This window comes from Ammospiza nelsoni, chromosome 21 (assembly GCF_027579445.1).
Source record: "Ammospiza nelsoni isolate bAmmNel1 chromosome 21, bAmmNel1.pri, whole genome shotgun sequence".
Lineage (NCBI taxonomy): Eukaryota > Metazoa > Chordata > Aves > Passeriformes > Passerellidae > Ammospiza > Ammospiza nelsoni.
Window position 1 is genome coordinate 5379568 of NC_080653.1, and position 13652 is coordinate 5393219.

Sequence of the window (13652 nt, forward strand, 5' to 3'; positions counted from 1 at the left end):
CAGGATGGGAGCTGTGGCTGGCTGGGGATGTGCTGTGCTTGCAAAACCAAGGGAGCCCTCTCCCCAGCAAACACTCACTTTTTACACTCACAAATGTCACTTTCTTAGGAAATTTATGTCCAAAGTGTGATGAAGTGCAGCGCAAAATCAAACAGAATTTTAAGGAACTGTGGGGTGGGTTTGGTGACAGATTCCTGCTGGGTATTGAGCCCCAACTGTGGGTTTTTGGGTGAGGTGATGGAAGCTGGTGGTTTCACACTGTGGAATTTCTGGGGGATACAGAGGGCAGGGAGTGCTGCTGTCTCTGGAAAAATCCCCCTTTCAGGTCGGTTTTAGCTCACCCAGTGCTCAAGGTAAATGTGCTGCTGTAGGGCTGAGGTGAGGAGCAAAGGGATTAGTGATGCTCTGGGGTAGAAACTGGGCAACAGGAGGAGGAGAGAAGCTTTGGGGTGAAGGTTGAGGGTGCTGTGAATGAAGCCTGAGCCTTCTAATAAGAAGGCTCTATTATTATTTCTTTTTTCACATCACCCACCTGCTGCCCCTGTGAGCAGACCCTCGTACCTGGGACTTGTGCAGTCATTCTGCATCTGGGTTTGAGGAGGATGGAAAGAGAATAAATAATGCTGGAAGAAGAAAAACTACCTTTTGAAACAAATATGCAACGTTTCATTATTTTCTTGAGTGAGAGAAAAGGTTTGTTCAGTACAAACCTTTGGCATTGGATTGTCTCCACTTCTTTGAATTTTCTAAACAGTTTTGAGTTCAAGGTGTAGAAGAAAAGACAGGAATAATCATCTCAACTCTGGCACTGCCAAGCTTTTCCTCTCTCAGTGCATTTATTGCTGGCATCAATATCTGTGTGGCTTCTTTCTGCTGATTGCAGCTCCTTCTGAAAAGCCAGTGCTACCTTTCCCCTCTTGCAAAATGGTTTGATAAGTTTTACTTACATTTGTGGCACTGGCTGTTCTTGTGAGCAGACAAAGCCACAACACCCTTTCTTTTTACTTTTTATTTTTCTGTTTGGTTTTTTTTTGTTGATTTGGTTTTTTTAGTAGCCTGCTAATTAAGATAATTTTATTGATGTCTCCATTGGCACCTCTCTTTGGTCTATGCAGTGGTCACCACACACGTTACTCCCTGTCCCAAAAGCATTGAGTAGAGCCCTAAATTTGTTCCAGTTAAAGCTTTGGAGTCAAATTACTTCAGTATGCAGAATAAAATGTGTTTATTGAAATTTTCTAACAAATTCTGCGTGTGAAAGGTACTTGCATCAGTTTGCCAAGTGGCAAAATGCTTCCTAAGAAATGTGTTTTAATGCTTGTGGGTTTTTACTGTTTTTTCCCTTCCTCTGGGAGTGTAAATTACATGTATTCTGCTCTTTGTTATTTCTTCAGCAGTCACTGCTGTTGTGCTCTTGTTGAACTGTTTGGTCTTTCCTTTTGTTGGTTTTAGGAAGGGCCTTTACAGCAAGGCTGGCACAAGCTCTGCTCACAGAATCCTTACAAAGTTTTACCTTCCTAAGCACTTTCAGCTCAGAACTGGGGTTGGCCTTTTACAGTCAAAACAGACTTTAATAAAAATTCCCAGTGTCAGCTCTGTGCTTTCTCCCCCAGTCATAATCTAGAGCTTTATCAGGTGAACATGGCTTTGTTTTTCCAGAGTAACGCACCAAGCTTGCAAAGCAGTTTATAGTTTCTGAAATATTTTGAAATACTTATATAATTGGTATGTTGATTTCTGGATAGGTGCAAATGATGGAGTTTTGAGACTGAAGGGTGGATTGCCTCATGGAGCAGTCAGGGAAATGTAAAATTTCCCCAAGACAAGTAGGCTGTGAGTGTGCAGAGTTGTGTCAGATGTTCCTACATTGGTGTCATCCTGGCACCAGGAAATTTTCCTTTAATAGGAAATTAAAAATTGCAAAAAGCTACATTGAGAGCTTTGATAGATTTGACAAATGCACTCCTGTGAGAGGATGAAAACAGAAATGAAACTTCTGAAAATTCCTTTCAGTAGCAGATTATCAGTAGACTGGGGAGCTGATTGAAGTGGTGATAAAGGGAAATACCTCAAGTACACAGGAACAGGATTTCAGGGGAAGTGGTTAATGCTGCATTTACTGGTAGAAAATTTCTAATATACATGAAGTTGTGGTTTGTGTTGGTCATTGTAATAAGTAAAATGAGTTTGTCGTGAATCCCAGAATCATTAAGGTTGGAAAAGACCTCTGAGATCATCAAATCCAACTAAACCAGAGCACTGAGTGCCATGTCCAGTTGTTTCTTGAACCTTTCCAGGAGTGGGGACTCCACCACCACCCTGGGCAGCCCATTCCAATGCTTGACCACCTTTTCTACGAAAAAATTCTTTTTGGTATCCTGTTAATCTCTGCAGCCATGCTTAAGGCTTTCAAAGGCACAGCTTAGGCTTTGCATTCCATATCAATAAATAATCAGTTTGTCTTAAAGTTGTGATATGTGTTTCTTGCTCCACTGTAGGAGCTTTGTGGTAAATGCAGCAAGGATTAAGCATTTAAATATGGGAGAATTACAAAAATTGGGGATACAGCACTTATTGATGGTTATTTCAGATTTTTGTCACTTCTTCCATATATGGGCCATGGGAATATTGGTTGAAAGCAGAGACTGAGGACTAGTTCTGGTTGTTGGAGCAGCTTTTGGGGGAATTGGGGTGCTGATGTGTGGTGGTTTCTTTGGTTGTGAAATGCCCATGGCAGGGCAGTGCCAGCAACTGTTGGAAGTGAGTGAGGGAACAGAAACTTCATAAATAACCAAGCAAGTTCAGTTTCTTTCCAAAACTGTTTTCCTAAGTGAATAATTTTTAGGATTCACCTTTGAGAGCAGCCCCCCAGCAGCTCCCAGGTCTCAGCATGGAAGAGCTGACTTGAATCTTCTTATTATGGGAAGGAAAGGCCTTGTTGTGTTTAACTGGTCAGTGGTGCAGCCCTGCTGCTGGGTGATTATCAGAGAATGCATCTGGTAGGCAAAGACGTGTCAGCAGCAAAGGAAAACAACCTTGAAACTGGCCTGCAGTGAGCCTGCAGTTTCATAATTACTTGGGGTGATGCTAATTGCAGGCTGGTGCCCAAAGGGGGATTCCACAGCCCCCTCACTGCAGCTGGGCTTTCCCACCTCCCTGCTGCAGTGGTGCCACTCCTGTGGGCACAGCTGGCACAGGGAGCTGGTTGAAGGTGGGAAGGGAAGGATGAGATGATTTCAGCAGGATCCCTCTGCTCTGGTGGGTCCCATGCAGCCACATCACCCTGGGGTGACAGAGGCAGGATGAGCAGGGAGCACAACAGGGTCTGGAAGCACCTGAGTTAAGGGAGCAAAAATTCACTCCAAGGTGATTGTTGTTACACTGGATTGTGGACTGACCCTCCTAGTTTTAGATTTTTTACTTCTATACTGCCCAAAAGAAAGCTTTAATGTGTGTTTTCTGGGGACTGTTTCTAATGACTCCCACACTTAGGAGCATAAGACTTTCTTGTCTCCTCTCCTCCCACTGCCTCCCTCCCACCCCCAGTAAATTTACTGAAATGGGTCAAAGTAGAAACCCTGGAGAGAGTCCTTTAGTTCTCTCTGAACTGTGCCTGCCCTGAATCGATGGGACTTTGGGGCAGGGGGAGGGATAATGGTCTTGCTTGTTCTCTCAAATGTGCTCCAAGCAGTGGCTCCCTTTCTGCAGGTGGCTCTTTTGGGCCACAAAGTTCATTAGCCAGTGTTGAATCATCAGCTTCAGAACTGAATTTCCAGGCTTTGAATCCTTTCCACAGCCAGGTCACTGCTGCAACACCTTTGAGCCCTGGTTTTTGTTTGCTTTTCATTGGAGCCCTTTGGATTTCAAAGGGAAGGATGATACTGAGACATGGGCTCCTCTTTTTGACTCTCTGTACAGAATTATGTCTCCTTTTACTTGCTATCTACTAAGAGAGTGATTGCAAAGCTTGGGGAAGTGTTTATGTCTGAGTGTTACAATGTACTCAGGTCTAAAATATTGATATTACTGCTATTTGCTCCTTAAAATGAGCTTGTTTGCAGAAATAATGCATTGGCCACATTAATTTTTTTTTAAAAATTAAATCACAAAAGTATGAAAAATCTGCCATTAGTCCTTGTGGGTGATAATCCTGTATCTATTATTAGGTTTAAATAAATGAAACTTGCATTGTACACTGTTCACATCAAGTAAGGAAGAAAAGATTAGCAATTTTCCAAACAGTTCTGATTTGGGTCTTATTAACTTTGACATAGCTTGAAGATTTAATACCTTGTTTTGTATCAGATCATGGTGTTAGATACCTGCTGCTCCTCAGCTGGAATGGCCTCTCACACTCTCAGTGCTCATCAGTGCAAGATGTGGAGCTGCAGAGCTCAGTGCAGAGTGAGCTGTGCCTGGCATGGCACAGGAGGAAATGTTTTGTGGGGAGGAATGATTAGATCTGTCCCAGAAGGAATTCAGGAGGTAAAGGGCAGGAGCCTGGTGTAAGTGTGCTGTGGCTCTGGTGTCAATCAGGCAGTGAGGTGAGAAAGTCCTTTGTCATTTGCTCCCTGACTCTTCATGGTAGCACAAAATATGGAATTTATTTCTTTTTTTATCCAGTTCTTTTTCTTTCTTGTCTCTAAACTTGGAAGCACGGGTCTTTTAAAACCTTCACTGCTCAGGTTCCTTGCTAGGGATTGATATCAGAAACCAAACACTCGGTTCTTTGCTCCACTGAAATTCCCTCTTACTTCATGATTTGTGTTTTCTTTGCTTGGCTCTAAATGTGTGCTTCCTTTTTAAATATAGTTTTCCAAGTTTCTGGCCGTACCAGATTGTTTATATTTTTTAAAAGCCTTCTGCTTAGCCGTTATATTGCTCTTTATAGTTCTGCTTAACCACATTGGTTTCTGTTGCTCTTTTTTCTTGCATAAACTTAGCTGGGATGAATTTCAAATGTGGTTTATCCAACTGTTAAGTATTTCCCACTTTTCTGCAATAGATTTCACATATGTTACAGAATTCCAAACCAAGATCTGGTGGACATATTGCCCTGTTTCTTTACCCAAAGTCAGATATAGAAGGATTTTTAAGCACTTCAGTGACAATATTTAGGTCACTGGTTCCAGCATGCTGCTTGGCTTCAAATCCATTTGTCATATTGAGCTGGTTTCCAAGGATTAGGATAACTATGGTCCATATATTTATTTAAAAAAATTAATTTTGTGCTAATAAACCTAAATGGGAAAAAAAATATTGGTCTTCTTGAGTTGGGAACTCAAAAGGTTTTTTATTTTCCATCCAGAGGTCAAACTGTGGAGTTCCATAAGAGACGTCCATCCATCCAGGATTTACCCATTCAAAAATGTATCCAAATTTAGGAATTAGGCTTTTTCAGAATATTTACACAGTAGTATTTGTATCTAGTAACAAGTCAGCAACTTGCCCATCTATTTAGGGTCTGGTATTAGACCTGAGAGGACGTCCTAGGCTTGTGCTTTTGGTCCCTTACAGGTGGTTGAGTTATGAACAGAAATAGGAGTTTTTTGCAGAAATCTGGCAAGTTTCTGGTAGAAAACTGGAGAATATTGGGAGTTCTGCAGGCAGGTTGGAGGGATGAGGTGAAGGTACTCGTGCTCTAACATGTTCTCACTTTTCATGAACTTTTCTCACAGCCAGGTTTTTCTCTTTTTGAATTAATAAGAGGATAAAACAGTGCCAAATTTCATTTATGAACTCTTGATTCTCCCAGTGACTTGGGGAACAATGTCTGTATCTGAATGGAGAGGTTTGCCTTTATTTTTTCATGTTATGTGGAAATACTGCAGAAGAGGCACAAAGTGACACACAAGATGGAGTTTTGTTGGTTTATGCACTGATAAGTGACCTGTTCAATCTATTATGGTGACATTTGGAGGCACAGCACTGAGTGGAGGAATTGGGATGGGGATAAAACACTTGGAAAAAGCTGGAAAGCAGTGGGAGCTGTGCTTCAGCTTAGCAGAAACTGCTGGAAAATACTCTGGCATTCATCTTAAAAAAGATATATTTTGGAGAAGAAATGGACATACCTGCTGATGCCTTGGAGGAATAGATTCCAGAAAGATAATTTTGTATTCAAATAAGACAAGACTTAAATGGAAAAGAGCACTGCAGTGGCAGAGGAATATATATACACACACACAGTGGAGTATATGGAATTATATACAGCATGTCATAGGAAATTAAGAGTGACTGAGGTGTAACCAGTCCAGATTTAAGTATAAGGTTAACCAATATTTCAATTAATAAATTTTTATAGTAGAATAACTCAAAATGGGAAAAATCAGTATCTTTAAAAAGAGCAGGCAGGTGAAAATAAACCTGGTTTGAATATGTCCAAGATCTGTAATCTTCACTGGACGTGGGAATTTATTAGGAGGTGTGTATTGTGGGCCACTGCTCCTGTGCTGTGTGATGCTGGGGTGGAGCCAGTTTTGAGAAAAATGGTGATGTATTGGCAAGATGGAATCCAAAAGGCTGTAGCTTTTTATTTGCTGTTATCCAGGAGGTCAGATCTCTGGAAGCTTGGTGCTTGTTCTGTGCTTCTCCCTACCCCTTCCATCTCCATATTCCCAACAACATGATGTATATATGAGGGGTTTGGGGTTTTTTTATTTCTGTGATGAACAGAGCTCTGACTGAATTTTTAAAATCTTTGTTTGTTTGTTTGTTTTGGGATTTCTTGGTGTTTTGTTTATTTTGTTTATGTTTATTTTCCTTACAGAGGGAGCTCGATACCACAGCAACAATATTGGCGAACCGGCAAGATGAAAGTGAGCAGTCCAGGAAAAAACTCATTGAACAAAGTCGTGAGTTCAAGAAAAACACTCCAGAGGTAAGGAGAAAAGCTGTCCCAGTCTCTTGCTCCAGCAGTAGGTGGTATTAGGCATGTGCAAGTAATGATTTCTTCTTAATGGTTTATTTCTATAGTTTTCTTGTATATATTGCCAGGTCCTTATCTGTTTATCTCTGATGTTTTCCTCATCAGGGAGCTTTTGCATTCTGTAAATACTGAAATGTGAATTGATGTTTTTAGAGGAAGCTTCAACACTGGCCTTCAAACAGGCTTGCTCTAAATTATATAATAATGTAAAACCTGGAGAATTTAAAAAACAATTCTTCACCAATCCAAACTCTCAGAGCACTTGGATGTAGAAAGTGACATTTTGCTGCCTAAATAAATCTATATCAAGGGCATAACTTCAAAGATGCTCATTTTTCCATCAAAAATCACATTAAGTTTCACTGTTGATTTCACTGGAAACACAACAAGGTCAGGGCTGAGCCAAGCTCCCCTGGGAGGACGTGCATGGAGCACAGGTGTGGGGCAAAACCAGTGGGGAAACTGGGAGAGCTGAATGTCATCTGTGAGAAACTGGGAGTGTTTGAACTCCTCATGAGCAGCCACCTCAAACCCACAGATAATCTCACTTGGTTCCCTGCTGAAAGCAGAGCAGTGCTCAGGGCTGGCTGCCTCCTCTGTTTGTTTTGTGGATTTGGGTATTTTTTTCCCCTGCTGATTGCCAGCAATCTGTTCAACCAGGAATGTTGTGGCATTTCAAAGCCAGTTCCAGATAAACTGATCTGCCAGCACCAACTCCTTCCAAGGCTCTTCCTGGGAGGGAAGCAGCAGGCAGCTCTCCCAACCTTCAGTGCTGCTCCTCCAGCAGCAGATGCTGCCCTGCATCCTGAGGGTGCAGATCTTTGGGCTCTGTCCTGCTCACTGGGATCCAGCTCTTTGGGGTTTATCTGCTCACAGACACTGATCCCTGGGATCCAGGGGTTTTTCCTGCTCACTGGGATCCAGCTCTTTGGGGTTTATCTGCTCACAGACACTGATCCCTGGGATCCAGGGGTTTTTCCTGCTCACTGGGATCCAGCTCTTTGGGGTCTGTCCTGCTCTGTCTCTCTGTGGCAGGCCCAGGGTTTTTCTTGGTGATGGTTCTGTCACACCCAGGGCATTTCTCTGGGTTGACATAAGCACCCCAGAGAGCAGAGCAGGACTTGTCTGCAAATCCCTTGGCACCTCAGATTCTCATTCATCTTAAGGCTGAGAAGATGAAAGTGCCAGGACTTGTGGGGATTTAAGGAGAGTGGACAACTGTGCTTTGGAAAAGGCTTGTAGAGCCTGGGAAAGAGTGGAAGTGCATTTGTGTGGGATCTGAGGGGAGAAGGGAAAGCACCAGCAGGGTGAGAGCCTGGCAGGGAAAACGTGGATGGTTTGGTGTTGGGAATGGTGTTGGAGCTGGGCTTGGGTAGGAGGGCGCCCCAGGCTCTGGGCAGTCCCCGGAGGGCAGGAGGCCTTTGGGAGCTGAAGAAATCACCTTTAACCCCTCCAAGGCTCTCATGGTTTGAGGCTGTGGCCATGGAAAGGCTTCTTCAAACCAGGGCTGCTTCTTCCCTCAGTCCTCCCCCCTTATCTCATGTCCATTACATCTCAGCATCTTCTCCATTACATCACTAAACATCCTGGGGCTGCTGACCCAGGAGGGACTCCTGGGGAAGAGTTAGTGTTGTTTATCTGGTGCCCTGAGGAGGTTTTATGGGGCAGAAATCAGTTCTTTTTGAAAAAAAAGAGAATTTGGGGAGTGCAGGACTTTTTAAAAGGAGTAAAAGAATTTGAAGAGTGAGTTCAGGAGCTGTGAGAGGATGAGTTGATTCCAATCTATTGGGAAGAGAAGGAGGAAGGAGAGAAGTGAAAGATTATGGAGAGTGTAGGAAATTGTACAGAATCTAGAAAATATATGGAATTCTGGGCCCATATTTTCAATTGTTTGCTAGAAGCTTAAGTTCATACTACAAAACCTAACTTGTTTCCTGCTGCCTTCCTTTTTTTCCTATAAGTAAAATGACAAATTCTTCACTGCAGCTGCCAGTCCCCATCTGATGGTATGTTACAGGTTTCAGGAGGATTTCTTTAAGCCAGTTTTGTTTCTGTGGAGCAGAAGGGGAGCAACAGACAAAAACCCACAAGACCCTACACTAATTTTAAAGTGCATTGTGAGAGCACCTTGGTAACTCAGTGGGAGAGGAATGAACTGAGGCAAACAGATCCTCTTGTAATTACTTTAAGAGATGTAGTGGGAAATGATATGCAATTAGTCCTTTCTATTAAGCAAGATACAGAAGTTAAATCATTTGATGGGAAGGTTTTAGATATTATTTTACAAAACAATTCTGTAGCCTCTATTCTCTTGCAGAATACATGAGCTTTATTTATTGAGAAATAACACTCTGAACATTCCCAGTGTTTGAGGAAATTGGGATCTCTGCTAGGTTCTACATCCTCATCTTTGTCCTGGGACCGTTATGAGAGCACATTTCTTTTGAACCTTGCATGAATTTTTTGGGTTCTTTCTTTGCCTGCTTTTTCTCTGTCATGGTCCTCTTCTGCAGCTTTGTTTCTGAAGAACAGCTTCTACTTCCTCTGACTAAGAATGAAAAAGGGATCAAAGAATTAGAAGGAAGTATCTGAGCTGTAGGAACAGGCAGCTGTAGCCAACCTGAGATGTAGATTTTGTCCCCAAGGGTAAGGAGGGAGCTCAGATGTGAAGGTCTGTCCTGTCCAAGGGATGTGCTGTGGTAGATGGGGGTGTCCAGCTGGAAAACTGCACTGGATTTCCTCCTCACACAAAACTCACAGCTTGTGCAGTGTGTGTTCACCTTCAGTTGTTTTTTGCACTCCCAAAAAGCAGAGAGGTCTGTGAATATTCCTCAAATGTCAGCAGTTTTGGGGGCAGTTGGAAATCAAGAGGGAGGGATGAGTAACTGCAGCTTTGTCTGGAAACATCCTTGAGGTGGACAGGGAATGCACAGGGGGACACTGGCATCTCCAAACTGACACATTTAAGTTCCTAAAACATCAATATGCTCTTTTTCATAACAAAACAGTTCTGTGGGAGAAAACCAGCCTGGATGCAGAATGTTCTTCAGCTAGATAAAAAACCCAGTGTACAGCTCAATTTCAGTTTCCACAATGAAGTAACAACTTTCTTGGCGTTAAAAGAAGAAACAAAGCCACAAAGATGGAATTGTTCAATGTAACAATTTGTTTCAGAAATGTACTTTCCATTTTGTGTTTCATCCTGCCTGCATCCCTGGTTTGGGCTGTGCCAACATCTCTTTTCCTCTGCCCTTGCCAGTCCCACCATAAATCAGGAGACAAGTGTGGATTGCCTTGACTTTCCTATTTATTGTTGCCTCTAGATTTTCCATAATATCCCCTTGAAAGTTATCTCCTGTGCAGCAGAAAAGGATTCCAAAAATCCCTAATGAAGTTGAGGATACTTCTGTTTCTTTTTCCTTTAAAAGTTGTGACAGATCTTTTTGGGTCATTTCTGCCTTCTTTGCAAATTATCAAATTGCTGCAAAAAAAGCAATACAATGTTTTCATGTTTGGAGGAATGTCCCTAAGGCTTTTGGTATTTAAAAATGTTAAAATACTATTTCTGTCTTGGCATACTGGGAGGTGACTCTGGGAAGAAGGATCTCATGTTTTTGGGAACTTTACATGAACAGAAAATTCAGCAGTGGTTGTGCAGAAACTTTCAGAAAGGGTTCTTAACCTGTTATTGCAAAAATATTCTTTACCTCCTCACACCTTTTAGGCAGTCGTGTCAGACCTGCTGCTCATAGATGTTTTGGAGTATTTTCAGTCTCAATTTGTTTCCCCCTGAGCAGCTACTGTGGAAGGCTGAGTCTGGTCAGGAGATTACTTGAAACATCAATTTTACATGACTGTTACTTGGAAGACATCTCCAAATATATCATGTGAATTGCCAGCCTCCATCAGATTATTATTTTCTTACAGTGACAAATCCTGAACTGTTGTGACCAACTGTGGTATTTCTGGGTATTTTAACCTCTGTGAAATTCTTGTTTTATTTAATCCTGTCCTCATATGTCAATTCTGGTGTGAATAACAGAATGTTTGAATTACCATCTTTGAGAATTGGGTTTTTTTTAGTCTCTAAATAATTCCAGGTGCACAGGTTAATAATTTTTAGCATGAAGTGTAGGTTGTTCCTAATGTTGCTTTTGTTTTTACCCAGAGTCTTAGTTCAGTAACCACTTTTTGCTTCCTTATTTCTGTTTTAAACATTGAAAAGCTTGTCTAATACTTGCTCTTTTAAGCCTGTTCAAGCTGTAACTCTCCATTGCTTTTCTCTAGGATTTGGCCAGGTAAGCCAGGTAATATTGGGCTGTGGGGTTATTACAGGGGTCATAAGACAAAAGCTCAGCCTGGGGAACCTGGGTCAGCTGCTCTTGGGAAATGAAATAAGCAACTAATTTTGTAATGGGAGATCATGAGCTCTACAAAATCAGGCAGGTCTGAGGTGCCAGAATTAGAGACAGGAGCTTGCCCTCTTGCTGTGGGTTCTGGTTTTTATCCTGATGGATAAAACAATAAATTGGATGGGTGATTCCTCACTGGTTTTGCCCTTTGCAGTTTCTGGGTTGTAAGTGAATTTAGGTGGTGAGATTGAGAAAGTCAAGATTACCTTTAAATGCCCAAATTCCCACCTGAATCCTGTAAAACAGATGGAAAGTTCAGTGTGCAGAGTTATGGAAGGATGTGGGAGAATCTCTAAGCACAGAAACATAAATTCTCCAACAAAGATGCTCTGGAAAATGGAATATGGGAAAGTGCTAGAAAACAAAATAATACCTGAACACTGACTGGGTGGAGGGGCAACCTGCTGACCCAAGCCATTGGGTAACCTCAAATAAATGACATTTACCTGCCTACATCAAAGCTGTTTTCCATCAGTGTCACCCAAACCATCCCCACCCTGCTCCATCACAGCTCTGCCGTGCCCCAAAGAGAAAGAAAAATGCCTGGAAAATCTCCTGTTAGACAAATAATGGTTTTATTCCCCATGTTGTATCAAAGTGATGCATATTTTTAAGATCCACAAGCTTCTAAAAAATTATAATTGTAAGTCATAAGGAACTAAAGGAAATTAGGACAGTTATTATGGAAGGACTCGGTTTTCAAAGTGCAAAATTCTTAAATTCTTTGTCCCCTGTGTTTCTGGACTATTCTATTGAAACAGCCAGTATCCACAGCAAAATATAATATAATTAAGGGTAAAAAAAATTTAAATAATTCTGCTGCTTGAATTAGTTCTTGAAATGAGAGCAGGATTTTCAGAATTGTGGGTAATGTTGATTCCCAGAGACTTTGCTCAGTCAACTTTGGTCTAGTCTGTGTGACAAAGTGGAAATGATAACAAAATCTACTGAAAACACACAGTCTGTCTGAGGATAATTGATGTTCTCAGTGTCTGTGTACAGGGGGTGAATATTGATTTGCTGCCATCTACAGCTGGGTTGTTCCATTCCTTTTATTGTTTTGTTTTTCCTTCCCCCCCTCCTTTTTCCTTTTCCCACTTTCCTCCTCTTTTTTTTCCTTCTTTCCATTTTATTCTTTTTTTCCCCTTTCTTTCCCAGTTTTCTCTTTTTTTCCCCTTTGATGAATACCTCTCCTTTAGGATAATATTTAGGTGCCATGTTGTTCCTTCCCACCTTTTTATTCTTAAGAGCTTTGTTTGCCAGGTAAATTCTTTTTATGATAATTTGTACTACATGGGCTTGGTATTTCAAAAGCTAAATGGAGAAATATATTATTATTATTGTGTGACTTCTCCAGAAAAGTAATAAAATCTGTCTCCATATCTTTAAATGTGATCTAAACACCAGTCTTGTGGAGTCAGAGGGGTTAAATCAGGTCCAACCTTATCCTGGATGGATTATTTAATACATATTTCACTTTAGCATAATCTCTTTGTCCACAGGAAACCCATCAGTGTTTCTAACATCTATTTCTACATTATGATCTCTTGCTGCCTTTTTATTGGAAGTGAGAGGACACTAAAACAATTATAATTCACAGTTGTATTTTTCTAGAATTCTCCTAAAACTCACCTCCATTGACCATTCCTGCCACACTCAGTACACTTCATTCATTAATTTTTTTAAATAATTGTCTTAAATTGTGCTGTTCCCAGCAGGGCAGGGGGACAGCAGAATCTGTGCAATTTATTTGTGAATAACAGGGTTTGAGAGAGTCTTTTTAGCAAACGAGGCCGTATTTTGGGGATTATTGCTATGTAGAATTTCACAGTTCATGATTTTCAAACTCCATTTGGAAAGGTCTGAAACCCAGGAAAGGAGTTTCCCCGACCTGCAGATTGTGTTGTGTTTTTAGACAGAGAAGTTTAATTTAAAGCATTTTCTGAAACCACACGACCTAGGCCACTTTGAATTAATCTTACTCCATTTACTTTCAAGATACCCTTAAATCAATTTTCTACAACACATTTACCTCAAAAGTCTTTTTGTAAATCTGAAAATATATAGGCAATTACTTTATTCAGGAGCTCCAAAAATACTCAAGAGGGGGACACATCTGATGCAACCAAACTCATTGGAGTAGTTGAACAAATTAATTCCTCTCAAGTCACTTGCTGTTAGTAATGCAGATTTCTTTCATTTGAGCATTCTTGAGAGCAGAAAAATTCACTTTTCTTCTCCCAGCCTAGGCTGCAGGTATTGGATTTCAGCAATGCCAAGGGTGCAGCACTTTCCATTGCAGAAAAGGAGAA

At 41.3% G+C, this 13652-nt stretch overlaps 1 protein-coding gene across 7 annotated transcripts in view; it reads left to right on the forward strand.

The window, feature by feature from the left end:
• Nucleotides 1-13652, forward strand: part of CUX1 (cut like homeobox 1) — a 272558-nt gene that overhangs the window by 43424 nt on the left and 215482 nt on the right. For all 7 annotated transcript variants that reach the window (XM_059487090.1, XM_059487084.1, XM_059487086.1 and 4 more), the window contains exon 2: nt 6770-6880. In XM_059487090.1, the coding sequence (XP_059343073.1) occupies nt 6770-6880 (111 nt within the window). The remainder of the gene's footprint in view (nt 1-6769; nt 6881-13652) is intronic.